At 45.9% G+C, this 18,284-nt stretch overlaps 1 protein-coding gene across 5 annotated transcripts; it reads left to right on the top strand.

The window, feature by feature from the left end:
- Positions 1-852: 852 nt before the first annotated feature.
- Positions 853-17,965, top strand: how (protein held out wings). Of its 5 annotated transcripts, XM_084589631.1 has the most exons (9): positions 853-1,116; positions 3,238-3,371; positions 4,330-4,446; positions 6,688-6,831; positions 6,913-7,003; positions 9,959-10,009; positions 10,061-10,402; positions 12,760-12,849; positions 14,786-17,965. In XM_084589631.1, the coding sequence occupies exons 1-8, from the start codon at positions 990-992 to the stop codon at positions 12,828-12,830; spliced, it is 1,077 nt and encodes a 358-aa protein (XP_084445757.1). In that variant the 5' UTR covers positions 853-989; the 3' UTR covers positions 12,831-12,849; positions 14,786-17,965. The 5 variants fall into 5 exon arrangements, with proteins under 5 accessions (XP_084445757.1, XP_084445748.1, XP_084445777.1 ...); XM_084589622.1 differs by lacking the exon at positions 14,786-17,965 and having other exon boundaries at positions 12,760-13,489; XM_084589651.1 differs by lacking the exon at positions 12,760-12,849 and having other exon boundaries at positions 854-1,116; positions 10,088-10,402.
- Positions 17,966-18,284: the final 319 nt, after the last annotated feature.

Here is an 18,284-nt window from a genome sequence, read left to right as displayed (position 1 = left end):
TGTATCTAGATAGACCCTCTCTGTGACGCGTGATCGCTGATCCTGAAGCCTAGATGATGTGACCGGTGTTTTCTCGTGACAGCGCATAATGAGCTCGATGCCCACCAATATTTTCCACTTCGAACACGAAAATGCTGAACGCGTAGTTTCGGCGATAGATCGGGCCATGACGTCGTAACTCACGGAGCCTGGACCAGATGCTTCTTTTGATGATGTACAGCGCTCACAATGGTGCTGATCAGAGAGAAGAAAAAAAAAAACAAATGAAAGAAGTCCTCGTAGCACTGAGCGACTCGAGTTGCCGACGGTACCGCACCGCTGATGCAGCTAAGCCGGGCCATATACATGGTGTGACAACCACTTTCCCCTCATTTTTCGATCGAAGCTGCATGTTCCAAAGCGGCAGTATGTGCCCCGACTAGTTTGTCCGTTGCTAAGCTAGCATGGAGCTGAATCGAGCTAAAGCGTCGGAATCCGCACGGTTACAACACGCAGGAGCCTTTTCTCGCTGCTCGACGTAAGTAGACGAGACGGCCCAGAGAGCTACCTGCCTTTTGGATACACCTGAACCGAGACGGTCAGGGCACTGTTTGCCTTTCTTCAGCGGGGCACCGTTCACTACTTGTTAATCGAAGATTTTCATGTCTCATGACGCAGAGGTCGGCGAGCGTTACTTTCGACGCCGCCACACATTGCACGCACCCCCACAGAGGAAAGAAGGCACCGACGCGAGTCGCGTGCCGTGCCTCCACCGCCAGGGCCGAAAAGAGCGAGGGAGAAAACGAGGGGTGGGCTATGCTTTCCTCCTTTCCAGGGGTGCCTCCCCTTGAGCGCGAAAATGGACCGTCCCGAGCGCGCCTGCGCGCTGAGTTCCTTGGAAGGTCAATCGACGAGTTTGGCTAGTAGATTAAGCACAGGGCAGAAGGACTGGAGGCTCGTCGGCGCTGGATCCCGCTTCTTTCGTAGACCTCGAGCGGCCGCTTAGCGCGATGGGTGAAAACTCCAACAATAACACGCAGAGCATCGCCGACTACCTCGCGCAGCTGCTGAAGGACAAGAAACAACTGGCAGCTTTTCCCAACGTTTTCATCCACTTGGAGAGGCTCTTAGACGAAGGTGAGTTTGGGCCACTGGCACCGGGAGGCCGTGGTCTTGAGGTGTGCGGGCCCTTCTTAGGCCTAAGTGACGAGCTCTGCAGGAACATCCAAGTTCCCACCTGCGCCTTGTTTGTGGCCGCTGCAGGGGCCCGAAGAAACCGGCCTGCGAGTGAAGATGTGTGGAGATGTCTTGGTTTATGTGTGGTGAAATGCGTTCCGCCCCTTGTCAGTTTGGAAGCAGTGCCTGTAGTCGACATTGCCTTGGTGCTGCTTCGTGGTCTTGGTGGAGACGACCCGTAGTGGCGGCCATATGTGGTTAGTTCTGGTTGAGCGAAGCCGGTGAACGGCGGCAGCGAAATGAAACGCATTCCGACGTCTGTAAGCCTACTGACAAGTGACGCCATGTTGGATTTTGCTCCCGCATCGCCGTGTGCGCCCGCCGGGCGCATCCCGGAATTTTTCGGATGCCTTTGTGGATTTCTGCTTTTTCTTGGGAGGTAAGAGAGAACTTCAACTTCGCCGTGGTTTCTCGGAAATTCCTTGGCACCATAAGCGTGTTGCGCTACGCATGGCAGGTGCTCATTTTGATTGTCATCCATGACGCACCTGTTCAGAAGGGGCCCCGTTTCCCCTTGCGCATACCATCGAAACATCATGCGCTGTGAAACTGGCAGTGGGTTGTGTATTTGTTCACTCCTGGTGGCATGTACTGCCTTGCTGTCAATGTGCAGCTTCTGCGGTAAGGTGCAGATTATCTTCGCAACCTTCTCATATCAACCTCGAGGCGTTGTGCATGGTCCGCACATCAGCGCTTGACACCTCATGAGGTCTGAAGTGCGCATTCCAAGGTCGGCATTCACGCTCTCAGGTGTTGTCTTTTCAAGCATGACCGAGCGGCAGCTGTCCGCCAGGTTACACAGCAGGTGCAGCTACGGATGCCTGCTTTCCGGGCCATGGAATGCTGTGTGTAGTACTTTCGACCTTACGGATGGTTTCCTCGTAAGCACGTAGCTAGCGAAAGCCGGTTGGTAGTCTTTTCAGCACGCAGTTTGACAGGGGCATCTCGGCCGCGATTGAAATCTATTCCCCTTCGTACATCTGCGATTGGCCCGAGTTGTTTTCTTACGACACGAGTGGGACTGTGCAGTGGGTGGGGACGAGGTTGTTTCCCTGCTTGTCCTCCCATATGCCTTGTCTTCGTACACTTTCGAAACATTGCTTTGTTTATTTTGTTTGGCCTGACGTAATGGCATTCAAGAAGGCGTCATTGCCACTACCGGGTTGGTAGCATCTTATCGGTTGGGCTATCAGTCTGTTGCTGCAGATCCTGCTTCCGTTACTGTTGATAGCCGCAGGGAATAATGTCGGAAGCGCATTCTTGACGGCGTCCGTTTGACGAGGAGAGATGTGTTCTTGTTTAGAAATGGCTTTCTCACAGATCATTGTTGAGTCTTTCAGCAGAGCGTCAGACACCCATTTTTTTGGTGCAGCGTTTCCTTTGCGCGTTAGTTTCTGTCCGTCAGTGGACTCGTCTGTAACGCTTTGCTGTGCCCAGTGTTCCACGCCCACCCAGCAGAAAGTGACTTCAACACTATCCAGCTAGCTGTTGCAGCTCAGCCATGAGTCCATGACTGATTTTACCGCAGGCTGGTCGGCCTCTGCATTTAAAATACCCGAGGATGCGGGGTCGAACCCCGGTCGCGGCGGCTGCTTTTTGATGAGGCGAATACGAAAGCTCAGGACTGCTGTGCAATGTCAGTGCGCGCCCTGGAACGTTAAACCCGGGAAACACAACTATGGTTTGCACTTAATGTTGATGGCAGTAAGTTGCCAATTTCGTCGCATAGTAAACTGCCACTGGAAATCAATTAGTATACAAGACCCTCGCCTGTTTTCTTTCTTTTTTTTTTTTTTTTAGATAACTGATATAGTAACCATATAGTGTTCATGGCAGGTGAGAATTTGTTGTCAAATGTGGCTTACCTGGTGGTTCCAAGGAAGTACTAGCAGTCATAGCCGCGCTTTATTCGGCATTTTTCTCATTGTTTAACATTTCGTTACCTGTGCCCTCGGTAGGTGTTTCTGCTTGCGTCTTGGCTTTTTTTTTTTTTGACGAATGTTCATTTTGTTTTTAATGCAGAGATCAGCAAGGTCCGGTCATCTTTGTTCCAAATCAATGGCATGAAAAAAGAACCCTTGGTTCTTCCTGATGGCATAGGACCGCCTGTAAGCCGGTCTGAAAAAGTCTATGTGCCCGTCAAGGAGCACCCAGATGTGAGTCACCATTTGTTTTTGCCATTTCAGACCTGTTTTATTTCATTCTGATAGCTCCTACGATCATGCTTCCCTTGAAATATTGGTAATGTGCAAGAAAAGTGGGTGGTGATCATTGTTCTCACACTCGTCAGCTCCGTGCCTCTTAGACTCATCATAGTTCTCTCCTGACACTCACCATAGGTCTAACTACAAAAGTGGCAAATATATTTAATTGTATTGTAAACAGGGTACATTGCTTGAAATGTAAGATCCTCTGCATAGTCAGCACTGTGAGGTTTAGGTTATTTGTAATAATTACTGTGATATAGTCTACATTTTCTTTTTGTCTAATATTGCATCCCTTGATGTTATCACTGGCTATACAGGGTATTGTGTACAGATTGGTAATCTCTGTCATAGCAATTGCTGCATGTAGAAAAGCGGTAAAAACACAGCCTCACACAACAAAAATATTCAGTTTGCATCAGATTCATTGAAGCAGTCGATATTGCTATCACAAGTGTGCAAACATGCGTAAGAGAGTTGGGTGTTGGCATAGGTGTGCCACACATTGCTGTTGATAAGATACCATTGAGTGCTTTGTGAAGTGGGCATACTAGAACGCAAGTGGGAACTACTTGAGGTTTCGAGGTCACTGTCAAGGCAGCGCTGATACATTTATCACCTGTCTGTTTCAGTTCTGAAGTACCTCATTTGTATTGTTTGATATGCAGTCGGGCTCAGATTTCAGCCGTGCAAGTAATATAAGCATACACGTAAAAGTTTTAGAGTACACATTGTACAATTTCAAGCAAGGAAATACAACTGTACACAGTACAGTGGTGCAAAGTGTGTGCTTGATGTTCAAGATTTCATTGGGAGCTTGGCTAGCATTTGCTATATTAAAAAATGGCAAAGCAAATTGTTTTTTTAAGTTTCTAACATGTGCCCATATCTCTTAATACCTGTTTTGCAGTACAACTTTGTTGGGAGAATCTTGGGTCCTCGGGGTATGACAGCAAAGCAGCTTGAGCAAGAGACAGGCTGCAAGATTATGGTTCGGGGCAAAGGCTCTATGAGAGACAAGAAAAAGGTAATCTCGTCTTTGTCTACACATATCTGATTTTGCATGTGATATGGTTTCCCTGTATGCCTAAAAATTTAATTTCCTGTAAAAGAAAACGTTTCTTCTCACAGTGGTAGAACTGTGCACTGTGATGGCTGATTGATCTTACTAATGCTTTTGTATTAAATTTCATAGTAATGTCTCCATTGCAAACTGCTTGCTGCCAGTGTTAATGTGCTTAGAGCCTTGTAAATGTTTTCGTTGCCAAGAAGGCTGGGCCCTGGTTAAGCTTCCAATTCACCCGATTGAATAGTTATTTGCTCCTTGTCTTGATATTTTCTAATGATGCTGGAATGTGCTATACTGCTATTGAACATAAGTAATCAAGCTAATTTTAGTGCAAGCTAACTCTCTTACTCTGTGATCTCCTTTCATGCTTTCATATGCAGGGTTGAAGTGAGTACTGTTTGGTATTCGTCCTACACTAAGAACCCTTCTCACCTCCTCACCTCTTACTTACTAATGGAAGTGCCTGTGGTTGCATACTACTTTGCATGACCTAACTTCATAACCTTCCAGGGTTTGGTGACATTGCATTTTCTTGCATAATGAGGCAGAGTGTCATGCTGTGGTTGACTAGGGTACAACTAATACCTTTGTCACACTAGCAGATTTAATGTCATTTGACGCATCGAATGTCATTCGGTTTCTTTCGGTGCTACACAGTAAAATGTCATTCGCAAATGGTGGCAATTACGATCAGCTATGAAAAAATACTGCACTTAAGGAACAGCAGTGCGTATGTATAAAAGGCATTTGAAATCACTAACATTTTAAAGCTGATCAAAATATTTCTCTATGATTCAATCGAAAAACGTTACAGTAGCACTTCAGCCATAAAAATCCAAGCAAAGTATTGAGTCACCCACCCATAAATTCGTTAAATGTAAACAAACAATATGGCTGAACACACCAGAACACAGATACATAGTGCAAAGATGCACCGAGACACGTAGAGCACGCAATCGACGTCCAAACTGTGAGGCGCTCAGTCACAGCTTTAAATAGTTCTGAGCTAAACATACGGGGAGATGCGTCCACCAGCAAACAGAGCCCAAAATGACCGTAAGTCGCTGCTATGAGTGGACCACTGCTGTGACCAAGAATAATGCCATTTTGCGAGAACCTGCAGTGCGAATAATTTTACACCTAAATTAACAGGTTTTAAAACAAAACTCTGGAAATATAATATTTGAATTTCACTGTGCACAGAATATGTTGTTGCATTACTTGTTTCTGCTGCGTATCTGGCGTCAAGAATACACATTCGGTTTGCGATTGAATGCAAATGAGTTCCCCAAACTAATTCGATGAAGAATGTCATTTGAACGCAATGACATTTTCTTTTGTAGCAGGGGAATAATGACATTAGATGCTAATGTCATTCAAATTTGCTCATGTGACAGGGGTATTAATCTTTAACTATGCATGTTAAACCTTTGAAATGTCTCTGCTTTGCTGCATGTGTGGTTATTAACACGATTGTGTGCAGTGCCTTGTTTCTTTTTATTCTGTGCAGAAATTTCATCACAGGTGTCACTCAGAATTCTTCCATTGTGCAGGGGTGGCACTGCGATGGACTTCACATGTGTAGTGCACATGCTTGTGTTATTGTCATGTTGGTCATGCTGCCACTTTCAATGAGTCGTGGAGCCCACTGTGAACATAGTTTTGCTGCATGACATCCAAATTTAGTAATGCTGCTCGCCTTCTTGTGTAGTAAGTTGAAATTTGGAAACTTCCATTGTGACAAGCACCCATTGAAAGAAATGCGCTGGCCACAGCTCTGGGAAATGTAGGTTTGCACCAGCCATAATCTTCATTATGTATAGCCTTAGTTTTGAGTTTTCTTTCAAAGACTCAAAAACCTTGCCTTGCTTTCTGATTGAAATCCCATCACTGTGTAGTAGTGACGCACTGAGAACGAATGGCTATGTGGACACGTTGCACCCTTTTGTACTCGGGTGCTTGTCTGGTTGCTCTCCTTTTTCTTTTTGTTCTTTTGTCTTAGTTATTTGTTGTTGTGCGGGGCTGGGGACGTAGCCAATTTGAAATTACTCCCTGGGTCCACAGCAGAGAACACATATTGGTCTTTCTCTCAAACTTTCCTTGTAGAGCTTCCAGTGCCTTGTTGAGTTAGTTACCCAGAGCTTAATGAACGCGAGCTAGGTAGGGGCATTACGTTGACGCCGTTTGTCGCACATGTAGGAGGACATGAACAGGGGCAAGCCAAACTGGGAGCACCTCAATGACGACCTTCATGTACTCATTACCGTCGAGGACTCCAGCAACAGGGCAGATGTCAAGCTGCAGAAGGCAGTGGACGAAGTCCGCAAGCTACTTGTGCCAGTTGTGAGTTTTTGGGGCTGCTATATTTTGTAAGCTCTCGGAGGAGTCAAAACGTTGAGTGTTTGGCGTTCGCCCTTTTGGCAGACGGAGGGTGAGGACGAGTTGAAGAAAAGGCAGCTCATGGAACTTGCCATCATAAATGGCACCTACAGGGACAGCAGCGCCAAGGGAGCGGGTAAGTGGAGCCTTCTCACAGCATCGGCTGAAAAAGAAATGGACGCCAGCTTTTGCTGCACACCACCCGCCTCTATAGAATGCTTTGCCTATGTAGCTGGCTATGCAGTGCGTATTGTTAATTGGTAGCGCTGCATTTGGACTAATAATGGCTTTGTTTCTGGTCCTTTTTGCTGGCTTGCTAGGATTAGATAGGCTTCTCTGGGAGGCTGCTTGGAAATTGCTGCGCCTGTCATTTTAGATTGCGTGGCAGTGTGTAGCCCTTGTTAGCACTGTTTCGTCACGCAGTGTCACTCGCTTGACATTGCTGAAATTTTATGGTGGTGTCAGGCTAATTTCAATGCATTTGTTGTTGCTTTTTGTTGCTTGCCTTTCAGAAGTGAAATCTCTATGCTGCCTGTTTGGTTTTTGTTGCGCTGCATTTATTTGAATGCCAGGCAGGCACGGGTTGTGTTAGGCTACTATGATAAGGATAAGGCACATGATCCATGCAATGTTCACCGTCCTAGGCAGATAATGATATCTCAGCAGCAGTCTGTTTCTCCTGCATGCAAAGGCATAACCAGTAAAAAATGCCACATTTGTTTCTGTGTGTTTTGGTGAGTTTTAATGGAGAAGATACAGCTTGGAACTATAAAAAATTTGCCAGAAAATGGGAAAATAAAATGAAATATTCTAAGTTCGTTTGCCTCATTTTGTATGCTGTCCCGAAGTTTCACTGCTGAATTCTATGATGAGGAATTGTTTGGCGGCTCACAATGGCTCAACCTATCGTGCCAATGATCGGAGTTTTTCCCGTTGCGGTTTTCTAACAAGTTGGCCACCTTGTGAAGCAGATTTGTTATCCTTGCTTGTTTTATTGCACTCCTGGAATTGTACTGCTGGTTAGCACATTCTTTCTTTTCCAAATTATGTAGTCTCTGTCTAGACATTGGCAGATGCTACACAAAAATTAAAAACTGAATTTGTCATCTAGGTAAAAAAGTTAAAAAATGCCTTGACCTGTAGCATTCCAGTAGACTCAATTCCAGGAAGTAGATGTAACCAGCCCTCTGCTCCATTTGAACTCTGCAGGCTTAAGTAGCAATGAAGGAATATATAGTAGAAAACGTTCTTTACATATAAATTTTTTTAAATGCAGGCAACTCACATGAAATCAATAATTTTGTATCGTGAAATTTCGCAACAGTGGGCATATTATTCACAATGAGCTGAAAAAGCTTTGTCCAAGTGAACAAAATTTTGCCGAGATGTGTCGCCCATTGAAGCATGGGCTCAGTGTTCCTTCACTCGACTAGTAGCACTCTGTGGAGTGCTCACAGTGCGAGAACATGCGTAAGGATGCTGCTTTTCTGCCAGGTGTTTTTTTTTTTTTGGTAGGTAACCCTTAATGCGATACCAGTAATGGCTCCGTTCTACAGAAAACCTATTTTTGGTGTCGGGAGCAGAAAGTCACCGCCATGCTTCCGTCAAGTGGCAGTCGGGAGATGACATGGCCAAGCACTGATCGGCGACACCGCGAGAACACATGAGATGACCACATTGGCAGGAGCTGCCAACTCTTCCTTTCAGAATTGAGGACTGTTGGGTTCAGACACACTACCTCTACGCCGTGCAGGCATGTTTGTACATGGTCTAGACCCAGCGAAGATTCCGTTCGGGAGCTGGTTCCTTTCACCGCTCCTAATTGGCTGCCTGTCATGTCCGGCGTGACCCAAAACTACCGGAGGCTGCTCCGCGTTTTTCATCTAAATCACGAAGCGTGGCCACCGCTCCGAAAGGAACCGTTATGGCGGCCGGGGCAGGAACCTCAGCGATTTGGTTCGCATCAAGAGGGAGTCGATCTGCGCTCGCTGTTTGTAACATGGCGCCACGTATACATCCTCAAAGTAGTCTTTGTCAACAGACGGGGGGAAAAAAAAAAGATGTCTTCTACATGTCTGAGGAGAACTTACGGCAACGCTTTAGGCAGATGAGGCCTGTGTCATAGGCTGCGTCCTACATTGACAGCTATTCACGGAAATTTCGCACACTTGCGACGCTTGAGCGGCCTATAAGGCTTAGGACGCTGCACAGGCAGGCGGTCGGGCTGCTGCAGGGCCCGTATCAAGCAACTCGCCCGTGCCTGCGGCGACGGCAGCAGCAACTCTTCGGTCATAGATAGAGCAAGCGTGATTCGGACTGCATCACTATGGACGTTGTGGACCTAGTTCTTAGGATATTTGCCCTTCTGTGCGAAAGGCAGAACTTGTGAAAGCATCACAATGCACGAAGAAGCAGATAATGCCGCTACTCACGTGACACTATCTAGCTGCCTTTCTCGTCCTCCCTGTGCGGTGGTGCCTGCTGTCTTGCTGTCAAATTGACGTCCTGAAAGCGAACGGCTCCCGAAACGAACCTCCACTGCATACGGCTCCAACTTAGTTAAACCTTGGTTAAGGTTATATTCAAGTGTAGAAGTGCATTTAGGCAAACAAGGATAACATTAACGTGTGTGCAACACTCAGTGAAGACAAGACTGATTACATTGACAGGGGTCGGAATCTGCTTATAGTATTCTGCGGGAAACGTTAATGCAGATAGAGGGATAACTCTGGGCCAGAAAAAAAAATTTACTTTGACATTTTTGCCTTGACTCTCTAACACTGAAAATGTGCCTTAGATGACTATTACTTGCTCACTGTTTATAGAGGAAACTGCTAACTTACTCGGGGGGGCTATATTCTGCAGTGTAGATCAGCAGTGTCTTGGGTCTGTGGGCTTGCATGTAAAGCTGGAAGTGGGACCTGTGCCTTGCTTGAAGTGCTTTGCTGAAGTGTTATTTTCTCTCCTTGGTGCCTCCTCATGCAGCTGGCATTTCCTCCCACCTGTTGCATGCATGCCTGTTTGTTGATGTGCTGTAATAGACCTGATGCCAGTGTACCAAGGAAGGGCGTGTGGTGCCTCTCTCACCCAGGTCTCGCTTTTGAGAACAGCCCCTTTGCTAAGGCCGCATTCAGTCTTGCAGGTAAACTCCCGCCAACCATTTGCAGCGCATGCATGTTGTGCTTGACCGTAGCCTCTCTCCCCGGGGTGTACTACGCAGCACCCACCGCCATGGGACTGGCGCTGTCGGCCGCTGACGCGCAGCGATTGATGGCAGCTGCTCCTCCACCACCCGTGGCTCTGGCCTCTCCGCTGCGAGCCCCTTCGACGCCGCTCGGAGCGCCCCTGATCTTGTCCCCGCGTGGCCTTCCTGTGGGACCCCCCAGTGCCCTGCTGAATGGCTCGGGTCCACCACCGCCTCTCATTGCCCCAACAGAGGCGGGCCTGCTCTATGCGGCGTACCCAGACTATCACCAATACGCCGCTCTCACATCCCCTCTGCTCGCCGAGTATGCCCCCGACCACTCTCCAGCCGGTGGGTTGTTTGGGCGATGAGTGTGCGCGCCAACCTTCCCTCCTCCTCTGCAGTGCCCCCTTTCCTCTTTTTTGGGCTGTCATGTTGGGTCTACCTGGTCCCGGTTTGCTTCCTTGTCTGTGACGGGGAGCTTGCGGGTAGTGCGCAGCTTTGCACTTCTACACCGGCAGCACTCTTCTCATTCCTAGTTGCAGCAGTGCGTGTATTGAAGGGCTACGTGCCAAGGGCTGTGAATGAGGTCGGTTATTTATTGAGCTTTATTTTTCCCCTCTTGTTTTGTTCCCTGCTTCTCCTTTTACCTTATTTAGCTTTCTTTTCTTAAGCACATTTGAGTTTATTCAGTAGGTGGAGCGTAGTAGAAAGCGTGCTAAATTTCAACACTTCTTAAGATTCAATTGGCACCCGGTGGAATGTCAAAACTTGGACCGTTTGTTTCACTGTTGCATGAAACTGTTCTCGCAGGACGAGACTTTGTGGAGAGTTAAATAGTGCCACACTGCTCGTTGGCTGGACTATTCCTCCCAATTTACTGTTGGCCCGAAATGATACAGTGGCTTAATTTTTTTTCTTGAACAGCGCATTGACCGGTGCCCTTCACATGCAGTCATTTTGGTACGCCTCCTGCAGGTTTTTGCAGCGCATGGCTGTTGCTCCTGCTAGTGCGTCAGCTGTATATGGCTTCATTGCTGTTCGCGCCCACTTTAGGACTTCATTTTCTAACTGGAGTCCTTGTAGTCCGTTTTGGCACTCCGGGGGGGGAAAACGACACCTGCCGCTGTTCTTAACCTAAAAAACGAGACATGGAAATCTGCAAAGCTACGAAACTTCCAGAAAAGAATCATTCCATTTTCTTTGCCTAGCGAAGAATCGTTCCGGTGTTGTTGTTTGAGAGCGTGGGAAGTTTAGCTTTGTTTTGCTTGCTGCATAGGAATATCAGGGATGGACATTCCACCGTATATTTTTTTCTTTTTGTGGTCAGCTATGTGTGTGCACAGGGGCATTTCTTCTCAATTATGCTTGTATATCAACCTGTCCCTCGCATCGTCTAGGCTTGCATCGGCGTTAATAGTTGCAGGCTACCTTATTCAGAGTGTCTGTTTTGGGAAGCGTGTGTGTATATATTTTTGAAGTTCTCGTGGTGCAGGGACCAGGAAGAGTATGGCTTGTCTTTGCTTTCTTTTTTTCTTTCCACTGCACATGAATTCATTGCCTTGCCTCCTTTTATTTGCTTCGTATACGAGCAACCCTGTGTGTTCTGCTAGGACTTTTTTTCTTTCGCTTAGAGGCGGCATATTTGCAGCTTCTGCCTAGCAGCTGGGCACAATTATTTTTTTCTGCGCGCACACTGACTTGTAGATAAAACTATATACACATGTGCGTGCATGTTATCAGTGTACATACAATGAGAAATCTGTTTTTTTTGTTGCAATAGACAAGCATTGATGTACATATACGTGCATGTGCTCAGGGGGTTTCAGTCGTATATTTTTTGTTGTTGCTGTCATTCTCTAATTTATTTGAAGGAATTTTTTAGCTTTGCTTTGCAGTTGCTGCAGTGCACACTGCCTCTGTCTAGATACCTGTAAGCATCATATTTGCCGTTTCATATATTTTTTTCCTGATGTCTGTGTTAGCCTTGACATGCCACGGTTTCGTGGCAAGGTTCAATCCATGTCGTTCCAATATACCTCAGGCCTGTTTTTGCAAAGCTTTGATGTAGAGTGCAGGCACTGGACAGAGACCCGCCAATTGCGGACAACTTGTAGAGCAAAAGTGGCGTGTCCCTCAGGAGCTTGCGTAAATCTGCCGGTCAGGAATGGGGGTGGGTATCTCAGCTGCAATCAGTGAGGTTGTCCTGGCGCGAGCAGTTGTTCTAGTCAAGTCAGAAAAACCCGTGTGAGCATATCCAGGTGGGGGTCGTCGTGCTTCTTTTTTTCTTCAGCGTGCTGTTTTGGCGGGTAGTTTTGTAAGAAGCATTTGAGAGCTCTCTGTGCCGAGCTGTGCTATGAGCGGCTGTTACCTTTCTATAGAATGATTGTGGGTAGTTCTTTCAGCACAAGGTTAGATTTTGCATGCTTGATTTTACCTTGGATATATATGCAGAAAGATTTGACATCACCTTTATTATTATTGAACATTATTGCAGTGAACTGATGAGCCTTGTACGAAGGAAATGGGTGCCTGGGTCTACTGTGTAGCTGCGTTTTCCTCTCTATGTAATCTGTAAATTTTACACCCTTAAAACTGCTCCTGAGGTGGCGCTCCACCGGGTGTTGTGCCCCCTGCAAATTGCTTGGTGCCACGTCAGCATGTCTTGTTTTTAACCCTGCCCTGATTTCCTGACTGCCACTCCTTAGGTGCCGCTGCAAAACAGCGCCGTCATTTGGCGATTCGCGAACACCCCTACCAGCGGATTGGGTCCCTATAATGAGGGCCTAACCCCCAAGGTTGGTGACATTCATGTACCCTGTGTTGTGTTCTCTCTGCATTTTGTCTTTTTTTTTTCTTCCCTTCGAGCCAAACTGGTGCCAGTGTTTGTTTGGCGTTTATTACTTGGCCATTCGATGTGCTGCCATCTCTAGGCCGCCATTTGGACAACTTGAAGAGCACAAGGCTAGGCTGATGTTTACCCGACTTGTCTCAAGTTGCAGCTTAATCTACTAGCTCTGTGTGAACAAACCACTTGAGCACAGCCTTCATGTCAGGCCATTGTTGACTATTTCTTCATGGCCCGACTAATATTTCAGCTGCCAACCTTCTATGTTTTTTGAGCTTTACTCTCGCACTTTTGTACGTAGTGATTATGGCTTTCTTAAAGGAGTGGGCCTGAAAGTTGAAGTGCCATTTTAGGATGTTGGATGGCGATGGTGAATTTGACTCTTTTGTATGTCAGTCTTTTTTTTTTACCAATATATATATGTAGTCCTGTCCTCAGCTCCCTTTCTGTTTGGTTGGAAACGGACACGCTAGTAGTGCACATGTTGCTCAACTTGCTGCTGCTCTTGACATGTACTTGCTCAAGGCGCCGTGCGAACTTTGTTTCCAAACTAGCGTTGAGCAGTGTTTTTTTTTTTTTTTCGTTTCTATTGAAGATTTGTACATATGGTTCGTTAAGATATTATTTATATATATTATACATATTATATATTTGAAAAATGAATAAAATAGACTTCAAAGGCTGCAAAGTAAGCATTTGTGACTTTTTTTTTCCTGCGTCCCACCACTCACGACGGTGCAGTTCCATCAGACACACATAACTGTTCACTTTGCATATGTAGTTTGTGTGCACTGCTTTTTACTACTGACTCTCCCGGCCTCCGACCTGCAAAGGGGCTGGCGAATGCATTTCACTTCTACGCACCTAAGGCATTTCTTTTTGTGCAGCCGCGCTTCTGCTGTACAATTAGATTGGTCACTAACTTGTACTTTTGCATCATTATTCTCTCAACTTTCAGTCTGGCTTGTTGCAAAAAGCACTAATGCACTAGCACTAGAACCACTCTTTTGCGTTTTAATCCTGTTCTCTCAGTGGAAGCCTTCTCTGCCTTACTTGTGGTACTATATATTTTTTTTTAATAACTTCACCCGCTCTTGCTCATCATTTGTGCCAAAACTGTGGGGAAGAGCACTCTGATGTGCCCCACTGTTGTGTGCGTGTAATTATGAGCATCATGCATCAATTAGTGGGTGGCGATTTGTTTTATTTGGTATTTAGCAGTAGGCACATTAGACTTATAAATGTCGTTATTACATCTGTTGCTGCTGCCAAAAGCATTTAGAGGTGGAAATGATCTCTCTTGTTACTGGTAAAAGAGCCCACTAGCAACTTGTAAATTGTCCATCATATTGTTCGTGCTGTTTGGCCCAGACCTCTATGCTGCGTGGGCATTTTTTAGACCTTAGCTGCATCTCTGCGTCCGTAACTGACGAGTTAGTTAACGGCAAATAATTTAAAAAAAAGTTGATGCTTGAAATGGATAGCATTTGACGACTTTGCTTTGTAATCATAATGGAAATGCTGTTGACTTGCCCTGCAGATTTCATGCTACTGGTCATATCTCTTGCATACAGTTAGGCATTCAAGCATTAAATTGCTGCAATTGGGCTTGATTTTACACTTCATCACGTCCCTTAGGTTAGAGCTTCCTGATAACTTAGACGTCGGAATTCTAGTGTTCCTCAAACTTGCCATTAAAAGAAGGCTTAGAGAGCACTAGTCCCAGTCTGCCAACTCAAGAACAGATAGACCTGTGCGCTTGTGTGGTTTGTTTCTTCGACATTATTTAATATGTGCTGTACGAGAACTACTACTAACAGTCTTTTCTTTCCTTTTTTTTTTCTTTCTCTCTTTCTCTGCTTTTTTTTTTTTTTCTGTTAACCCAGACTCCATCCACCACAATCTTCCGTCCGCCAAACGAAGACCACTAACCCCCCACCCACTGACACCCCTTGGAAAAGCTCGGCTGTGCTCGGACTAACGGCGGCTGCGGTGGTAAACCCCGACGTCCGACTACCTTCTGTTGATGACCGCTTCTTGGCCCGTTGTTTCTGTTCTTTTTTTTTTTGTCCCTTCTACCAGATTGTTGGCTCTGTTCTTGCCAGTTTGTGACATGTGGTGGAAATGGTTGTTTGGTGTTACTGCTGCGGAAGGCTTGCATTACGTACACTGCGCTGACTTGTCTTATTACCCCCTTACTGCTACACATACTGGAGTGAGTGCGCACAAGAATGCATCGGCAGCTCCCGACGGGTGTAGTAACGCCTTTCACTGCTGCTAGGCCCCCGGGCTATGTTTTCCCGCTGACTGCAACACATAGTTGTACAAATGTGCACCTGCTGTTTCTAATTACTGTGAAGCAATATCTGCATGCAGCAGCTGTGTAACATGCTGTGCAGCTACTTCTCGCATCTCTTTAGAAGCAGCAGGTTTTCAGTTACTTGGTGTTAGTACACGCATCGCTTTCTTCAAACGAGCTGGAGCTTCTAATTCGTGACTAGTTAATTAAATTAAGCTAAAAACTGCTACAAAATGCAGATTCAGTGTTGTAGTGGTGGTGGGAGGGGGGTGGGGGCAACAGTGGTCGGGTCTTGCCTCTGAACACACGGCATTTTCATTTTCTTTTTGTTTATCCTCAAGCACACTCAGATCGAGGCACAGTCACAAACTTCCATATTTTTTTGGTCGGAGTAGCTGGCCTACACTCCACAATACTCTTTGGTCTGTTTATGTGATGAACGGTGGCAGAGGCCACATTGTTTTTTGAATGCCAGACTGGGTCCTTGCAAATTTTCACGCACTGTGCCTTTCATGGTTGTCTGGTTTTGCAGTTTACGCTCGAGTGTTGAGCGGCATTGCCCATTAGGATTGTGTGACTGCAGTTTCAGTTCTATTTCCTCAGAGGGCAACTCTGGAAGGTTTTTCAGACATCTTCAGTTTGCTGTGGCACTGTATGTTGGTTTCTTAAAGTGAGGGGAATTGTTTTAAAATGGCAAAAACGAAGAAAGCAAAACTGTCCTTCAAGTAAAGTGCGATGTGGATACTGTCTCTAAACTTCTTGTGTGCAAGTCGATTGGCTAAGCTCTAACCCAAAGCAAATATTGACAAGTACACTAGCAATGATGGTGGCACTTGTAATTTTGCTTTTAAAAAACGTCCCAATTAGTTCCATGAAGCGGGAAATATTAAATTGGCACCTGAACAGAATACAGGCGATTAGCAAAACAACTTCGGTAAAAACAAGGTCTCAAAAACCCCAGTGTTGCCCTTTAAGGGCCTCCTTTCTGAGGCGATTTGCATAAAAGCACTATTCAACGTGGACAGGAAAAGGAATGCAGAGGAATTTTGTTTGTCATACCTTGTAGAGCAGAGTGAGAGATTGAAGCTCTGTAGAGTCTGGATTGAATGGAAGAATGACGTGACTATAGTGGCCTTTCTTTTTTAGCTTTCACTGTCCGTTGGACTGTGCTTGGAGCATAATTGTGTGGAGGTGAGGCAGCTGCATCTCCTTTCACAAGAACCTTTCAAACTTTTGTGCAATAGCTCCTCGGTATTTTACTGTTAGTGAAGAATCTCAGTGCCTTAACAATTGACTCTATGTTGAGTGGTCCAGCGTGCAACAAATCTTTCTGAGGTGAAGTCAGTTCGTCTTTCTGGCAGGGCTCTGACTGTTAAGTAGCTAGCAAGCTGCAGGCTAGTTTGTGGCAAGGCTGTCATCATCTCATGTTATATTTACAGTAGTTCTGTATGTGTGTGTGGAAGCTTCATTGCATATCATTTCACTTGCTGTTTTTTGTGAGGGGCACAGTCTACTCAGTGGTTTTGTTGCTTTTATTATTACTCTGCGGGTGAGGTCCAGCCCCTTCTTTTTGCGCACAGTGGTTCGCAGTACGCACGTGTGCATTTTCACCATGCTACTTAAGTTATTTCTGTAAATAATGTGCCCATTTTTAATTTTCGTTACTTTTTGTTGTTATTCAACACTTTTATTTTTGGCAGCTGTTCTCGTTTGAGGCGAGTTTATCTGGACAGCTATGACGACTCTGAGGTTGTGACCTGGATGTGGAGTGCTGCGAGGTGTTTGCCTTCCGGGCAAAGTGCCTCTCTAATGTGGCAAAGGTAGCTGAATGTTCATTCAACTTGCGTCCCTTGCAGCTATGGCTCATCAGGTTTCTACCAGCAGCTTTTGATGATGGGGAAAAAAAAAAAAATCTGCACAGCAGCCTTGTCAAGTCCATTCTGCTGCTTGTTAAAAAAAAATGCAAAATTCTACCTCTCAAACCAGCTTTGGGAATACCTTTACATGTTCCCTATCGTCCATACCACAGGAGGGGGAGCAGCCTTAGTTCCCGTCGTCCCTGCTGCTGCTGCAGTCTCTATTAGTGAAGGGCATCGGGTACGCTTGTGGTACCAGTGAAAAGGGGCCGTTGGGGCCGCCTGCCAGTCTCTTATTATTCGTGCATGGCACAGATCTCTGCATATGTGTGTGCAGGCTCCCTCCTTTGGCTAGCGCTACTTCTTGCATTGATGCGTTTCGCAAAGTGCGTTCTTAGTTCTTTTGTTCACAACTAGCAAGACTACTTAATTGTCCACATTTTATTTCATTCTCGGTAGCATGAGCATTGCCCGGACATTTTTTGAGATTGTAGTTATTTTTTCGTTCTTGTTGCGTTTTTGTTGTGCAGAAGTCGTTCCCCTCTTTACCCTTGTGCTGTGCAATGGCTTCCTTATGACTTGGTGCTGCTACGAGGAAGGAATCTCGTTTTCAGACTAGCTTGGGCAGCTTATTCTTTTACTTTACCCATGCACAAGAGTAAAAATGTGCCAAGTTTCACAAGTGGGCCACCTGAAAGTGCACTCGGTTTGCACATGCAAAATTTCTGCAAGTGCCAAAGGAGCCATTATATGACGTTTATTTCATTCTTGTGTATTCGGTGTCGCCACCAGGCATTGGGTTTGTCCCACGTTCACAAAACGGCAGTTATGCCACCTGATGAGTAACAAACATTTCTTTTTTAAGTCTATTTTGTCGTTACTGAGTACTTAATAAAGACACGGCACTTCAAGAGGGCCTGCAGCGTGGATGCTACTGCAGCCTGTGTGCTTGGATTTGCACCATTTAGTTCCACACTCTGGTGGCTCTGAGTGTAAGTTTTGCGAATGGATGCCTACCCCAAGGTTTTTGTATTTTTTCATACCGTGTACTTAATTTCATTGTCTCATAGCAATAAAGCAAGAATTCTCATTTTCCCCTCTTCGTTCTTGTTTTGTAAGTGGCGAAACGTTGCCTGCGAGGTACCGTGGAATGCAACTGGATGGTTCCGCATTGAGCCGCCTGCACAATTTCTGCAGTGTGCTGGAGTTAATTAGTAACGGGCTGAAAGT

Source organism: Amblyomma maculatum, chromosome 1 (assembly GCF_055883805.1).
Source record: "Amblyomma maculatum isolate TAMU_Amacu chromosome 1, ASM5588380v1, whole genome shotgun sequence".
NCBI lineage: Eukaryota > Metazoa > Arthropoda > Arachnida > Ixodida > Ixodidae > Amblyomma > Amblyomma maculatum.
Note: the sequence above shows the minus strand (reverse complement) of the source record. Positions and strands in the feature narration are given on the sequence as shown.